Source organism: Silene latifolia, chromosome 8 (genome assembly GCF_048544455.1).
Source record: "Silene latifolia isolate original U9 population chromosome 8, ASM4854445v1, whole genome shotgun sequence".
Taxonomy (NCBI): Eukaryota; Viridiplantae; Streptophyta; class Magnoliopsida; order Caryophyllales; family Caryophyllaceae; genus Silene; species Silene latifolia.
Window position 1 is genome coordinate 74,179,335 of NC_133533.1, and position 16,822 is coordinate 74,196,156.

Here is a 16,822-nt window from a genome sequence, read left to right on the forward strand (position 1 = left end):
TGTACCAGGTGAAAAAGAGGTCAATCAATTCTGTTATAAGAGGGGAGGTACATTAGTTGATAATATTCATAGTTAATTCATAGGTCAGAGTATTTTGAGTACGACCTCTATAGTTCAGAGTATTCCTATTAATTAACCCTAATTTTTATTATTGACTCTTGTGCGTGGTTTCATGAAAATGCGCTTTATTTACTTAAAATTAGGTATTTTGAAAAAAAAAAAAAAGTCCTACAATATTAAAAATATTGTTAAAGTAATTTACAAAAAATCAGGAAAAATAAAAAAAAAATCGTTAAAAAGGGTAAAAATGGAACAAAATGACAGAAAAACATTTTTTTTTACCCTTGAGTTTCAAAAATGTATGAATCGGGTCAGTTTTCCGGTTAAATTCGAGTTTTCGGATCAGGTCAAATTGGGGCAATTTTGGGTTATCATTCGGGTCATGTCAACAGTCAAATCGGGTCGAATCAGTACATGAATTGAGTTGAATCGAGTCCGACGGGTTTGGTTTCGAGACTGCCTAAATCGGGTTATGGGTCATCATCGAGTCGGATTCTGGTCGCAATATTTTCGGGTTCGGGTTCGGGTTCGGGTCAGGTCAGACTTGGCAGCTCTAATAGTGTGACTGTATGATGGATCTTGGGCTTGGTACTCTTTGTATGTTTGTAAGTTCTTACACCCTTTTAAGGTACGAACTAAGAAGGTTGCAAGCTTGCAACGCTTCAACCCCTGGATTTCTGGCCTTTTTTTTTTTTACCAGAGACAAGATGCTATACAGAAGGCCATCAATTAGAGTTCGAATTAAATCAAAGGGGTTGAAAGTTCTATAGTTTTCTACTTGTGAGGAAAATACTAATATAGTTTGGCTTTGGTGTAGGCACGTAAAATTTATACAAGCGCCACGTCAAAAGTCGAAAGTCAAAATGTTGACCAAGACGGGAGGAAACACAACCACGTCGGAAGTCAAAGGTCAAAATGTTGACCCGTCAAAGAAAATACAAAATAATGTAATTAATTTGGACGAAATTTAGATAAAGTAGTCCATTTTAATTATTTTAGTCGGGTTCGATTCATTAAAGTGGTTAAACCCGACAAATGGGTCAAACTCATCTAAATGGGTCCAACTCGCCTAAGTGGGTCAAATACACTCAAATGGGCCAGAATGACTACCAAGTCCAAACCCACTAAAGCTTAGGTTTAAAGAGGCTCTTCTCTATAAATACGAGATTCCTCCTCATTTTACGGGATGGAAAAAATAGAAGAGAAAAAGTGAAGACTAGAGGATTCATTCTCTCTACCAATCAAATCCTTCTAAGTTCCATCAAGAAAGAAGATCAAAGCATCGTCTCCAAGGATCGACATCGAAGCACTTCAAATCTCGTGCCATTATCGCCATCACCAAGGAGTCAAATCATCAAAGGAGAGCAAGTCCAACGACCCTCCATCAAATCAAAACGACTACGGAGATCAAGTCAAGCGACCCTCCTCCATCAAATCAATCATTCTTCAAATCCTGACGTCAAGCACCCGAAATTGTGCAGTCAAAGGTAAAGAAAACAATTTCGTGTCAAAGGAGAATTAAAGTCATCGCGACCCTCCTTAAAACATCGTGATTCAAGTGTAGTGGAGATCGAATCAGCGGATCAAATTAGAGATTGTACTCGAAATCATTCAAATTTAATAAAAATTACTTTGTTGCATTCTTTTGTGTTTTCTCTACTTATTTGCATATTAACGCAAATTTGTGTATACATATTTGGCACGCTCGGTGGGACCATCTCTACCGCTCATCTCTTTGTCCACATCAAAATCGTCAAACTCATCTCAATGCCTTCAGTGAAGAATTCCGCCGAAAAGATGATAGGCGTGCCATCTGATTCTTATGTTGAAAGACCCACCACCCTTGGCGACAACTTCGGCGATCTACTCACCGATGTGAACACAAGAAGTGTTGAACTGCCCTCGACGACGCAAACCGACATCGTTGCTTCTGTGATGGTTATTGGAGCATTATCATTCGATGAAGAACTGGCGAAAATGAAGATTATCGTCGAACAACTCCAAAAAGAAAGTCAGGAGAAAGATGCTCAAATTACCGCTCTCAAAAGAAAGTTGGAGAAGCGACCGATCGATGAAAACTTCGACTTCTCAAAGGTCAGCGGTGAGAGTGAAAAATCGAAGCATGATGACCACTCCGTGCATGATGATGGTGATGGTAATCCAAAAATTAAATCTCTTTCTGCCCAACAAATCCAAGAGGTGATTGAACGACTCGTCAAAGAAAAGTTCGGCGGAAGTAAAAAAGACAATCACCTCTACATGAAGCCGTATACTAGAAGGGTTGATAGCTTGATGATGCCTCTCGGATACAAGCCGCCAAAGTTTCAACAATTCGACGGAAAAGGCAACCCGAAATAGCATGTTGCCCACTTTGTCGAAACATGTAACAATGCAGGCACCGATGGTGATCTTCTGGTGAAGCAATTCGTCCGCAACCTCAAAGGAATGACGTTCGACTGGTAGAGCGATTTGGCCCACCAATCCATCGACAGTTGGAAGCAAATGGAAGAAGAGTTTTTAAACCGCTTCTACTGCACCCGCCGAGTTATTAGCATGGTTGAACTAACTAACGCCAATCAAGAGGAAGAAGAGCCCGTCATTGACTTCATAAACCGTTGGCGAGCACTAAGCTTAGAATGCAAGGATCGTCTCTAGGAAATTTCAGCAGTGGAGATGTGCATCCAAGGCATGAACCTGGACTTGGTTTATATTCTTCAAGGAAATAAACCAAGGACATTTCAAGAATCGGCGACTCGAGCTCATGAAATGGAGATCACAATCGCAAGTCATGGGGGGCATCTCTTCCGCCAATAGAAGCAAACAAAATGGAGGATTCACGAGAATTGTTACTTCGATGATTCGTGCAACAGTGGTTGTTCCTCCAAACAAAACAAATGGGGGAAAAGAAGCAGCTTACTCCATGAAACTCAAAAAAAAAAAAAAAAAAAAAAAAAAAAAAAAACTGAACTCAAGAAAAAAAAATACTTTTAAAAAAAAAAAATCATCAAAAAAAAGTGCGCTTTCCAAAAAAAAAAAAAAAAAAAAAAACTTCAAAAAAAAAAAGATCCATGAACTACGTTGGCTTGATCTCGTGAATTGATTTCTCATTCTTACGAGTACGTAGGCAGCTTGAGTCTTACTCAAGTCAGTTCCAAGATTATACAACTGGATGTACGATGAGCATTGTACATCCAAGGTTATTTTAGTCTTTTTCCAAATACTTTTACAAAGAAAAAAAAAATAACGTAATCCAATTTTGAATTCAATCCTCCTACTTTCTCTGACTGCTTCCATAATTTTCTAACTACTCTCCATCTTCATCCATCATCCAGTTAATGAATCATATTCTCCTTTAAATTATTATAATTAATTGAATATATGGAACAAATCATATGATGTGACTCGTGAGGAAAAAACATTTTTATCCAAAATTTTTAATACATGAAAATAGTTGAAACTCGTATTCTTTTTACATTAGCTCATATTTTTATCTTTATAGCTCATATTCTTATCTGCTCGTATTTTAAAGCTCTTAATCCTTTTAAGCTCGTATTCTTTTTAAATTAGCTCGTATTCTTATATTAATAGCTCATATTCTTATGCGCTAGTATTTTTAAGCTCGTATTCTTTTTACATTAGCTCGTATTATTATCTTAATAGCTCGTATTCTCATGTGCTTGTATTTTTAAGTTCGTGATTTTTTAAGCTCGTAATCTTTTTACATTAGCTCATATTCTTATCTTAATAGCTCGTATTCTTATGTACTCGAATTTTTGAACTTGTATTCTTCTAATAATAGTTCATATGATTGGTGTAGAAATTTACCTCAAAGTATTATTAGATCCATTTTTCCTTCTTGATGATGATGTAAATTGCTTCTCGTTCACCAAAATATTATTAGATGCGTTTTCCCTCCTTGATTATGATGTTAATTGATTTCTTTTCACCATATTAGAATCAGAATTACGGATCGTTCAAGAGAAATTTAGAGAAGAGAAAGAGGGGTAGGGTTTGTCGATCGGAGAGAAATCAGAATTAGGGAAAAATGGAGATGTGTAGAATTTTTTTTTGGGCTTAAATAGTTTAATATATAGTATATGGGCCTGTTGTACCATGTTTCCTGTACAACAGGATGTATGATCTTATTTGTGCACTCAAGTCCAGCAACACCTAAAAAGAAAACTCAAATCCCGGGGGCATTGTTTAGACGTCAAGTACCAAGTTGTCACTTGATTCCTTCATGCTGTGTAATTTTGTAGTAAAAAAAGGGGTTGGAGAAAACTTACCATGGTCTTCAAAGTCTCACGATGAAAATTTAGAGATAGAAAAGCTCTAAAGCTCTAAATTTTCGTCAAAAATGTTCAAACATAGGCGAAGTCGTAGAGAAAGCTTCTAAGCACTAGCAGTATGCCGCCAACTCAACAGATGAGAAAAATGGAGAAAGCTCGCAAGCACCATAAATTTCATCAAATAATCATAGACATGCATATTCGGAGAAAGCTTCCAAGCACCGAGACTTGTCGTGAAGTCAAATAATGAAGATATAAAGAAAGCTTTTAAGCACCAAAAGTCTTCAAAGGATCAAATGATGAAGAGTTGGAAAAAGCTCTTGAGGAACAATACTTCGTTGTGAAATATCACAAACGCGGTAGATTTCGGAGAAAGCTTTCAAGCACCGACGACTCTTCTGCACAATGGCAAATCTTATGCTTGAAACAAATTGTGGTTTCGTTAAATATTTAATGAAGAATGGAGAAAGCGTACGAGCCCCGATTCTTCGCCAGATGTTCAGACGATTATTTGGAGAAAGTTTCTAAGCACCAACAGTCGTAAAAAAGTCGATACGATGAAGTTTTGGAGAAAGCTCACACGCACCGTTATTCGTCAAATTATCAAGTCAAAGATCGGCCAAGTCTCGAACAAAAGCTTCCAAGCACCGAGACACTATCGTAAAATCAAATGACGACGATTGGAGAAAGCTCGCAAGCACCAAGGCAGCGTCAAATGATCAAACACAAGTTAAATTTGGGGAAAACTTCTAAGCAATAAAACTTCGACGAGATATCTGCTAATTGACTAGAGCGACGTCCTAGTGACCAACTCACCGCGAAGTAATATGACGATTCATTTTAGTAAAAAAATCTCCCAAAAAACCAAAAAAAAAAAAAAAAAAAAAAACGTCAAAATTACGGCTATGAAGACATTTTGACCTTTGACTTAGAACTGAACTTGCACTTTGCAAGTACTTCCCTTTCTCTTAGACTCATGTCTCATAGCCCGTAGCTTACATACTATTGATCGAAATATAATGAGACGAAAGGAGCAGTAAATAATACGGAATAAGAAGTTATATTCTGGTTGATCATTTATCGAACGAAAAGAGAGCCTAGAGCTTACACGTACATCTTTCTGTTGCCTTTGTTTTGAGGCCAACACTTTGCAACAGCAGAAGTCCTGCAATATAAGAGCTCAACTCGATGGCTAATCGCCACTTCCCATTATTACAATTGCGTAATGTTTTTCAATGTTGCTACTCCAAACTGAACTTTCTACAAACGCTGATATTTACACAGGACCGAACACAGAACACAAGTTCTCATAAGAAAATTCATGGACTGTTGTCCAACACAGGACCGAACACAGAACACAGAACAGAAGTGTCATGTTCCTATGTCCTTGTAACAAGAAGGCTTTACGGGCCAAAAAGGATAAAAAGGAGGCTTTACGGGCCAAAAAAGATAAAAAGGAAAAATAACAGAATATAGAAACCAAATGGTTTGTGTAGCCATTGTAACAAGAAGGCTTTACGGGCCAAAAAGGGGACTTCGAGTGCCAAATCTCTCAGGCTGCTCTGTAGTCTGTTGAATGGTTTCCCCACTGTCGTGTTTGCTGTTCGCTGCAAGATTGAATATGTTTCAGGCTCAATGTAAGAACACTTTCAGAAGGCTTACAAGACACATATCACACACATATTCCATATTCAAGTGCCTTTGTATCAATGGGTCTGTACAAAGCTTGTTCGAGCATTAAATAGTAATTTTGTTGGACATCATAAGACAATCTCATATGTGACACTATGACCACAAATAGGATTTTACATCTAGTTGTATTATAAGCATTGTCTCATATGTAACCTTTATGGTTATTTGACTGTAGGGTTGCTGTGTTTGTCTCATATGTAAGACCATCTCATATACGTTTCTAACTTTCTATACATTCACATTACTTTCGAAGTATGAATGCGTTACTTTTGTCATCAATATGAGAACATGCAATCCGTCTCATAAAATGGTACAGTCTCACGTCAACAACGCCAATTATTTGAATGGATATTTCCGACACATCAAACCTGACTAAACTGATATAGAGGCAACTTAACACATCAAATCTGACTAAATTGAAATAGGGGCAACTAAACACTAACCTTAAGGCACAAATTTCTTCGTGTATCAAAAATCGGAGAGTCATCGGGACAACAATGTTGGCCATCCTTGCAGCAAACAGCAGATTCTAGCTCACAACATTTCCATGACACGCAAAAAAATCCAAGGAACCACTGTGTACAGCAGCAAGTTTCGCCTGTTGCACAGGAAGTGAACATACTACATATTGGTCCCGGGGGTGGTGGAGGCGGTGGGTTTGAGCTCGTTTTGATCGGATATGAAGCCATCATATTTATACCACATATTCCTTTCGCGTCTCCAGTATTTCGAATCATGTGAATATAACCACTCATACCCCATCTTTCTCCCCATGAGTTCTTCACTATCCAGTAATCCTCTCCATCTTCTGACCCATAGCCTACAATTAGTACAGCATGGCTTAACTCGGTGGGGCACCTCCCGGAATAGATCCCCTATTATCATTATACGAAAACAATTCAGAAAGAGTTTGCTACTAAATATAGCTGAATGATGCTTTCACATATGAAGATAATAAATAGAAAAACATTTATGAAACCATTTTTCAATAATAGTAATAACTTTTAGCAAACCTATATGAGAAAAGAAACGTTTGGTCTTAGAGCTAGGGATTGAAGGAGAACCTTAGAGTAGAACTGGAAATATCTCTCGCTACCACATATCCCAACGCTAACAGGCTGAGCTGCAACAGCTTTCAGAAGCTCATTCTCATTATTGGGAGGGACATCAGCATAACCATCGATGGTGACTATATGTCTTTCAAGCTGCAAAAGAACTTTTATGTTTGTTAGTTCTCTGAGCAAGAAACATACACACATCAGGCTTCATATCTATGACAAACGACACACGGCACAAACGATAGCAAAGGAATGTTGTTTGCCCAATCCAACATCCATGCAAAGAAAGTGCGTAAGCTATGTTAGTTCGAGTCTTCAACACATCATATACAAGTGTGCAAGGCACAATGCTTGTTCGACATGACATGATGCTTGAACAAAAGACCTTTGAACTTTTAGGTTGCTCATATAAGTATACATGATTAAGAAAAACAAAGCAAGCTGAAAGATGCCTGAGTTATCACCTTATCGTTTTGGCAGGTGTTTTGCACAGCAATATAATAGTAATCTTCCTCAGTGTCAATCCCATGGTTTTCGATAACGAATTGGTATGCATAGTCCATTTCTCCACCGTTACAGCCTTGGTTATAGGATCGGTCACAATCAATCAACTCTTGCTCAGAAAGGATGTCCAACGAGCCAGTTACGATCTTGTTAATACCCTCCATAGCCCCCGTGGCTGAGAAAGCCCAGCAGGATCCTGTAATATACGGATACCAACACTATCTGTTAGACAATTAGTTAATAGAGTTACATGGAGGAAAATCAGCACATCCTGCATAGACATTTGCGAGTTCATTACTGAGGAATGCAGGTTTTTTGAGGACTCAAAATGTAAATCTTTTAACAATGCCGCGAAGAGAACTTTAACAGCATCAACATCATCGCGGGATAAGAGGGGTTACATGTACCACCTTACCTCAATGTTCAAACAACATACAAAATATTTCCAGAAGATCTGGAAGGGAAATTGCATCGTAAAACACATAAATAAGAAAAATATATTCTTTGATTTTCAAATTTTGACACATTAAACTGTGCAACTTCAAGGATACACAAGAGAGTCTATTTACTTCAACCCACTACTCCACCAGGATCACCTTGGTACTACAATGAAATAATTAATAATCATCCTACCTTCAGTATCATAATCCCGTCATAAAATTCATCGAAAAATCAATTCACTCATTCTTCGAAATCACAAGAAAGGTCAATTCTTCCATCTATTCAACTCCATACAGACAAGTGCTAACAACTAAACACTTGTGAAAACAAAAAAGAAACGGAATTTCGAAGTCCATCAACAAACCACTACAATTTCTTGACGCGATTTTATCTTGGGTAATTCGAAAACAATATTCTTGCGTTGCTAGCACTTTCATCCCGCAATTCGCGGAAGTCATTGAAGCACTGGGTAGGGTAATGTTGCTGTTGTATCAACAAAACACTAATTACACTAATCATTGACCAATAAGTCAAACTAAATGTACAAAAAAAAAAAGGGAAAAATTCAAGATTACATACCACAACGTTCTTGATCCTTCACATAAGTGACAGCACCTTGTTCCCTCCAATCAAGAGAAGCAGGAACACCCACATCATTCCGGGTCGACCCCAAATACTGAACTGGGTTCTTATGCTTGAACCTCATCGAATTATTAGCAGACAAAGAAAGACCAAGCTTAAAGGTCTTGAATTCAAGGTGGGTCAAATCAGCAAAAGCATTGATATCAAGAGTATAACTAGAATTTCCTAAACTGTTATGATTTTCGATAAATTCCAAGTTATCTTCAAAGACTGTGAGCCTGTATAGTTTTTCTTCCTCAGAAGGGTATGATTTTCCATGTTGGTTGCACCATTTTTCGAAAAGATGATAGCTTGGTATATTGATATTGTTGTTACTGTTAATTTCAGTAATTGATGAAATTTGAGCGAGATGAAGGTGGAATAAATGGAGAGTGAATAACAGAAATAATGGAAGCTTGGCCATGGATGAATAGTGAAATGTTGAATAACAGAATTGTGTAGTGAGAGAAAGTAGAGAGAAGGAAGAAAGATTGTTAAGTAGAAAATATATTGGTCTGTGTAAATCTGTTACATGCCTTAGTTTATATAGGCTGTTAGATATTGTAACTAACTATAACAAACTTGCGTAACAGAATAATCTTCTAACTAACTTTCTGACATCATACATAACCGACTTAACGACTTAATACATTAGTCGCAGTATAATGATACAGGGAGTTGCACATCATAATGTAAATCTGCAAGTATTCCAACAGTCCAAACAATTTCACTCAATGGCCTAATCGCCAATTTCCATTATTACAAATGCGTAAAGTTTTTCAATATGACATGCAGAACCCGAAGTTGCAACTCCAAACACTGATTTACACAGGACCGAACACAGAACCCAAGTTCTCATAAGACATTCCATGGGCTGTCAGACCTACGGGATATGTCCTCAGTAAGTGCCATGCTCCTATGTCTTTACAAGCCAAGAAAAAACATAAAAAGGAAAACTAAAAAGATATAGAAAACAAATGGTTTGTGGAAGCATGGTCAGAAGAAGGCTCAACGGGCCAAAAAGGGGCCTTCAAGTGCCAAATCTCTCAGGCTGCTCTGGCGGCTGTTGAATGATTTCCCCATTGTCGTGTTTCCTGTTCGCTGCAAGATTGAGTATGTTTCAGGCTCGACATAAGAACACTTTCAGTAGGATTACAAGAAACATAACACACATTCCAATTTCCAAGTGCATTTGTACCAATGGGTCTGTACAAATCTTCGAGTATGAAATAGTAATTTTGTTGGACATCAAAAGTAGCTCTTGTACCTCTACACCCTACCCAGTGAGACATTCTTCATATAAAAGACTATGACACCAACCTAAACCTTATTGTTATTTGACTGTAGGGTTGACGCGTTTATCTCATGCAAGACCATCTCATATACCTTTTTAACTTTCTATACATTCAAATTGCTTTCGAAGTACGAATGAGTTACTTTTGACATCAATATGAGAACATGCAAGCCGTCTCATAAAAATGGTAGTCTCATGTCAATAAGACCAATTATTTGAATATTTCCAACACCTCAAACCTGACAATAATTGAAATAGAGGCAACTTAACACTAACCTTAAGGCACAAATTTCTTCGTGTATCACAAATCGGATAGTCATGGGGACAACAATGTCGGCCATCCTTGCAGCAAACAGCAGAATCTATCTCACAACATTTCCATGACAGGCACAATCCAAGGAATCGCTGTCCACAACAGCAAGTTTCGCCCACTGCACAGGAAGTGAACAGACTACATTGGTTTGGTCCTGGGGATGGTGGAGGCGGTGGGTTTGAGCTCGTTTTGGTCGGATATGAAGCCATCATGTTTATACCACATATTCCCTTAGCGTCTCCACTATTTCGAGCCATGTGAATATAACCACTCATACCCCATGTCGTTCCCCACGAGTTCTTCACTATCCAGTAATCCACCCCATTTTCTGATCCATAGCCTACAATTAGTACCGCATGGTCTAAGTTGCTGGAGCATGGCCCGGAAAAGATCCCCTATTATCATTATACGAAAAAAATTCAGAAAGAGTTTGCTACTAAATATAGCTGAATATTGCTTCCACATATCGAGATTCTGAATTTTATCATAGATATATTTCAAAATAGAAAAACACTTGTGAAACCAACTTTCGATAACTTTTACAACTTTTCGCAAACCTATATTGAGAAAAGAAATTCACTGTATTTCCTTTAAAAGTGAGAAAACCGTTAATAAAAAAACAAGAAGGGTATGAATGTGTGTTCTTAAGAGCTACGGATTGAAGGAGAACCTTAGAGTATAGTTGGAATGATCTCTCGCTACCACATATCCCGACGCTCACGGGCTGAACTGCAACAGCTTTCAGAAGCTCATTCTCATTATTGGGAGGGACATCAGCATAACCATCGATGGTGACTACATGTCTGTCAAGCTGCAAAAGAACTTTGCTTTTAGAGTGTCATTGTAACAAAAACTAGAAGATTTAATGGATTGTTTATGTTTGTTAGTTCTCTGAGCAAGAAACATATATACATCACGCTTCATATCTATGACAAATGACACACAGCACAAACAGCAAAGGAATGTTGTTTGCCCAACCCAACATCTTCCTTTGTGATGACTATGCAGAGAGCGCGCGCGTACTCACGCACAATAGGCATGTAAGACAATTTACTAGCATCTGTTAGAGCATGACAGTTGACAGTTCAGTGTACGCCAAAGCTTTAGTTATTCTTTTTCACAAAAAGCCGTGTCCGACATTCAAAAGGACATTCATTTCCAACTTTCATGCAGGAGTCTGACACTTGCAGCCGAGTCTGAGCAAAATAGCTTTGGAACCAAGTTTTAGGTTGCTCGTATAACAACCTGATTCAACATGCACTTGCGATTCTGCAACATAACAGAATTGACATACTTAAAAAGACACTAGTATACATGATTAAGAAAAGAGCTCCTTTACTGAATTACTGTGACCCTGTCGATATTGTTCATAAGCTATCAACAAATAAGCTTTAGAGGCAAAAGAAAAACAAAGCAAGCAGAAAAGATGCCTGAATTATCACCTTATTCTTATTGCAGGCCTTTTGCTTAGCAGAATAAGGGTAATCTTCTTCAGTGTCAATCCCGTGGTTTTTGATAACAAATTGGTATGCATAATCCATTACTCCACCGTCACAGCCTTCGTTATAAGATCGGTCACAATCAATCAACTCTTGCTCCGAAAGGCTATCCAACGACCCAGTTACAATCTTGTTAATACCCTCCATAGCCCCCGTGGCTGAGAAAGCCCAGCAGGCACCTGTAACATACCAGCTCTATCTTAGACCATTGGTTGATTGTGTTAGAGGGAAATCAACACATACTGTGTAGACATACGCAGGATCATTACTCAGGAATGCAAGTTTTTCACACAAAAAGTTCCATCTTTTAACAATGTGGCCAAGAAAACTTTTAACAGCATTAACATCAACCCGATGCCTCAAAGGCACTCACCTGTGGCGAGATAAGACGGGATACATGTACAACCTTACCTCTATGTTCAAACAATCAAACCACATATAAACTTAATATGGACGACCCATAACTTAATATGGACTCTGATTGACTTCAACCCACCACGATCACTCGAGAAAAAAAATAAACCAAATTCCTTAGTCCAATAAACCACTAATCCCAATTCCAATGGAATCAAAGACACTTATTTTTTGGTTTGGATCACGATGGAATAAAGCAAAATGGCTTCTTAAACCGGTTGTGCTTCTTATAAAGTGAAATACCCGTCATTTGATGCATTTATTGAGCAATTTTATCTTGGGTCATTCGAAAACAGCCTCTTTGTGTTGGTAGCAGTGTAGCACTTTACTCCCCAATTTGCAGTATCAACAAACCACTAGTTACACTAATCATTACCCAATAAGCTAAAGTTGAAGCATCAAAACACTTTGTTAAGCTCAAATATAAACAATTAAGTTGAGCTAAATTAAAGTTAGTAGCTTTCAAAAAAAAAAAAGGAAAAAGTCAAGATTACACACCACAACTTCCTTGATCCTTAACATTAGTGACAGCACCTTGTTTCCTCCAATCAAGAGAATCAGGAACAGCCACATCATTCCGAGTCAACCCGGAATCCTGAACCGGGTTCTTATGCTTGAACCTGATCAAATCATTAGCAGACATAGATAGACCAAGCTTGGAGGTTTTGAATTCATGGTGGGTCAAATCAGCAAAAGCATTGATATCAAGGGTATAACTGGAATTTCCTAAACTATTATGATTATTAATAAATTCCAAATTATCTTCAAATACTTTAAGCCTATATTGTTTTTCTTGCTCAGAAGGGTATGATTTTCCATGTTGGTTGCACCATTTTTCAAAAAGATGATAGCTTGATAAATTTATACTGCTATTATTGTTATCGTCAATATCAATAATTGATGAAATTTGAGCAAGATGAAGATGGAATAAATGGAGGGTGAATAACAGGAATAATGGAAGTTTGGCCATTGATTGATGGTGAAAGTAAATCAGGAAAATTGTCTAGAAATATGCAAAATCCTTGATTCTCGGAGGGAGAACTAATAGAGTAAATTAATAGGGTCTTGTGTTGATAAAATGGAGACGAAAATTGAAGAACGTTTGTAAATGTTTCATTTGGTGTCGGGGCGCGTCCAAGTTCCAACTGTCCAGGTGATACACAATTTGACCGTCGAAACTTCTACCCATATGGGTCTAAGTCGTCATCATTTACGTAATCAATTACGGATTGCTTTTAGACACTACTCCCTCCATTCAACTCCACTTTATATGTATTTTATTTTCGTCCATTCAACTTCACTTTACAGGTTCCTTATTTGGACACGTAAAAGACCTTTCTATCCTTGTTGAAACCCATTATTTACAAAGGGGGCTGCGAAACGTCGTCGACGTTTTGTAACGAATCGTCGACGTTTTTTAAAAAAAAGACCATCACTACCCTTGACACTTTAACTCTCTACCCAATTCTCTCCCAAATTCTCCCATATAACAAAATAATTAAAAAAAAAAAAACAATACAACATACAACATTTCATGGCAAACGACGAACCATTGAAATCAATATCGAAATCAATTGCGGCCGACGAATCATCGAATTGTAATTTTTTTTTAACGTTTGAATCACACATTGCGTAGTATGAAATGAATATGAATCGTGTAAAATTGAATAGAAAGGCAACATTGAAACCCATTTAAGTACAAAATTAACGGTCAAAACGAAATTAAAATGTCCGAACCATAGACGGACGTTGAATTTCAAAGTCCGACCATGGCCAAGACGTTGAATTTCAACGTCCGAGTCCAGGTGAGACGTTGAAACCCAACATCCATTACCCTAATCGAGCGGCGTTGGAATTCAACGTCCTCTTCCCTCCATGACAATGAATTCCAACGTCCCTCCATATTAACAAACCCGACAATGCATCGACATCAACAACAACAACAACAACAAATCCGTCACATAATATAATTAAAATCAAACTAATACAATTTAAATGGGTTGTAATTTACATATCTAATCAAACAAGAATCAAGTAATACGAAATTGAGAATGAACCGAAAAAAAAAAACGAATTGCGAAGAGAAATGGTGGTGCTACGGTGGAGAGTTGTGATGTTGAAAATGTTGCGGTGCTGTGTGCTAGAGCGTCGTGGTGGTGGTTGTGGTGTTGTGTGGAGGAGTGTGGTGGTGATGGTGGTGCTACGGGTGGGCCATGGGGTGATGCAGGTGGGTGTTAAAGAGAAAGGAGAGTTTGAGTGAAAGAGAGATGGGAGAGAGAGTCCAAGGGCAAGTCCGTCTTTTTTTTTAAAAACGTCGACGATTCGTTATAAAACGTCGACGACGTTTCGCAACCCGGTTTACAAAAGGTGTTATTGTTACCCCACACTAATAATACATCAAAACTCACCCTAAACTAATTATAAACCCAATTACTTTCCCTAACCCAACTCAACCCACTAATCTTTCCTTCCAAAATAAGACATTGGCCCACAACAAATACTAACCCAATATACCCAAAACGATTCAAATGTTTTCTGGACTCCATCCCCTCAACCAACCCACTTCAATGCCCATTTTCTAGATCCTTCCTAGAAAACCCTAAAGCGTCCTAACCCTGATATTCTCAACTACTCTTCCTCATTTCCGCCTCCTTCTCAAAACGTTGCTTTATCTCTCTCTCTCTCTCTCTCTCTCTCTCTCTAAATTCTCTAACATTTTCTCTGAAAACCCTAAAAAAAACCCCATCATCCGCCTCCTTCTTTATCATCTCCCTTATTTCTGCCTTTGTTTTTCACAGATCTTTCTACATAAAATCATTGTAACTTTGTAAATAATGAGTAGATCACATGCAAACTGCGATGAATCTTGTTTTCAATGTTTAATTCAAAGATATAAAGATGGTTATGAGGAAGATGAAGATGAACCACAGGAATCAGAACCTGATTCCCCTCCTCTATACATGTTTGTTCCTTACACATTAGATCCGGGGGATTTAGGAACTCAAGTTGATGAACCAGAGTTTGATGATCCAAAAGTTCGTTCAAGAGATGATGATGTTTGTAGATCTGTTGTTAACCCGGTTGAAGCAGTTCAATCTCAGCCTCAATCACCAAGCTCCATTAAATTCGCAAAATATGTTGCCAGTTTTGTTGCAAAACAAAAGGCGAAGACTGAAATTGAGGTTGCTCGTAGATTGACTTTGAATCTGGGTGAACAAGTGGAACCAGAACCTGAGACACCAAGTTCATCAGAATAAAAGCGTTTAAGGAGAAGGTCCTTGCAAAACTCTATAAATCGTCTAAATAGGGAGGTTCATTTCTTATTCTCACACTTTATTTGTTTGTTTGAGGCTCATGCATGTTTTAATTTAATTATTGTGTACGTCTGTTGGTTTGTTATTGTTTGTAATAGCATGTTTTTGCTTGGTGACTGAGGCATTTAATTATTGCGTTGGTCTGTTGGTTTGTTATTGTTTGTAATAACCTGATAAATTTTTCAGCATGTTTTTTTTTTGTGATAAACAATTGGGTTCAGTTCTGATAAGTTTCTGATAATTGGTTTCCGATAATTGGTTTCTGATAAACAATTGGTTTCTGATAAGTATTTGAGTTTCTGCTAAGTATTTGAGTTTCTGATAAACAATTGGTTTCTGATAAGTATTTGAGTTTCTGATAAATATTTCAGCATGTTCTTATTCTCACACTTTGAGTTCCTAATAAACAATTTGAGTTTACTCTTATTTGTTCAAAGTTAAATACTGATAATTGGTTATTTACTGTTGTTTGTTCAAAGTAAGTAAATGAATTTGAGCTTTACATTGGGTTCAGTTCTGACTTGCTGTTGGCTTATGCTGGTATGAGGTCGTAGTAGTCATAGCAGAGTATTTGCTCAATGATGATTCTACCTAAATGGTTTGAGAGCAATAACTGAACTTTGAATTGAATTAATATTAGGTAATTGGCCATTTAATTGAAGTAGTTTTGCCACCACATGGTCTACCAATGTTTAAGTGTGTGGACTGTTCCATTTTAGTTGCAGTAATCATGTGAACCAGTGTGTTTGACAATTCCATGATGACATTAGTTTTAAATGTTTGAGAGTTGTGTTGGTTCTTTCTTAATGGACATAGTGTGGTCTATCTTCATTGGGTGTGTCTGTAGGAGGCATTACTACTTTGATGAACTCTTTAAGCCACCACATGGCTAACAATTGAATGGGTGTGTGCTAACTACTACGAGTAAACAATTGCAGTAATGAGTAAGTGTAGTAAAATTGCCTGAATCATTACTGTTAGTAATTCATAGAGTTAGTATGGTCTACCTTCATTTTGTTTCTGTGTAGGAAGGCTTAGGAGTTCACACAACTCAATGATGAGGCCAATTTAGGCATGAGAGTTGCTGTAAATTTGACATTCCTTTAAACTGAACTAAATTTTAAACATTCCTTACTGAATTGAACTGTTAACATTAAACTGAACTGATAACATTTAAAAAGAACCAAGTTTCATACATTGTTGTGCATTACAAAGTTCTAAAACTGATTAGAAGTTAAACATTTCTTACAATTGAAATGTTTATTCTCTAAACAAATCACAAAAAACAGTAGTCATCCTTATTTAGTACTTACACTTTCTAAA

At 37.5% G+C, this 16,822-nt stretch overlaps 2 protein-coding genes across 2 annotated transcripts; both read right to left on the reverse strand.

Moving 5' to 3' along the window:
* Positions 1-5,390: 5,390 nt before the first annotated feature.
* Positions 5,391-9,281, reverse strand: LOC141596971 (cysteine proteinase COT44-like). Its single transcript, XM_074417256.1, has 5 exons — positions 8,624-9,281; positions 7,564-7,799; positions 7,106-7,246; positions 6,485-6,916; positions 5,391-5,956 (listed from the first exon to the last, which is right to left on the reverse strand). Exons 1-5 carry the CDS (start codon positions 9,087-9,089, stop codon positions 5,783-5,785), a joined length of 1,449 nt encoding a protein of 482 aa, XP_074273357.1. The 5' UTR covers positions 9,090-9,281; the 3' UTR covers positions 5,391-5,782.
* Positions 9,282-9,370: 89 nt separating this feature from the next.
* Positions 9,371-13,345, reverse strand: LOC141596972 (low-temperature-induced cysteine proteinase-like). The gene is made up of 5 exons (XM_074417257.1): positions 12,684-13,345; positions 11,715-11,950; positions 10,943-11,083; positions 10,236-10,667; positions 9,371-9,766 (listed from the first exon to the last, which is right to left on the reverse strand). The coding sequence occupies exons 1-5, from the start codon at positions 13,153-13,155 to the stop codon at positions 9,674-9,676; spliced, it is 1,374 nt and encodes a 457-aa protein (XP_074273358.1). The 5' UTR covers positions 13,156-13,345; the 3' UTR covers positions 9,371-9,673.
* Between the last annotated feature and the right edge of the window lie 3,477 nt (positions 13,346-16,822).

Bases quoted from the DNA above. Each gene is read 5' to 3' on its own strand.
- LOC141596971 (XM_074417256.1), bottom strand. From the start codon at position 9,089: ATGGCCAAGCTTCCATTATTTCTGTTATTCACTCTCCATTTATTCCAC. The intron at 7,800-8,623 runs GTATGTAATCTT...CGTATATTACAG, and splicing joins GAAGGATCAAGAACGTTGTG to GATCCTGCTGGGCTTTCTCA. The intron at 7,247-7,563 runs GTGATAACTCAG...GTTCTTTTGCAG, and splicing joins ACACCTGCCAAAACGATAAG to CTTGAAAGACATATAGTCAC.
- LOC141596972 (XM_074417257.1), bottom strand. From the start codon at position 13,155: ATGGCCAAACTTCCATTATTCCTGTTATTCACCCTCCATTTATTCCAT. The intron at 11,951-12,683 runs GTGTGTAATCTT...GGTATGTTACAG, and splicing joins TAAGGATCAAGGAAGTTGTG to GTGCCTGCTGGGCTTTCTCA. The intron at 11,084-11,714 runs GTGATAATTCAG...GTTCTTTTGCAG, and splicing joins AGGCCTGCAATAAGAATAAG to CTTGACAGACATGTAGTCAC.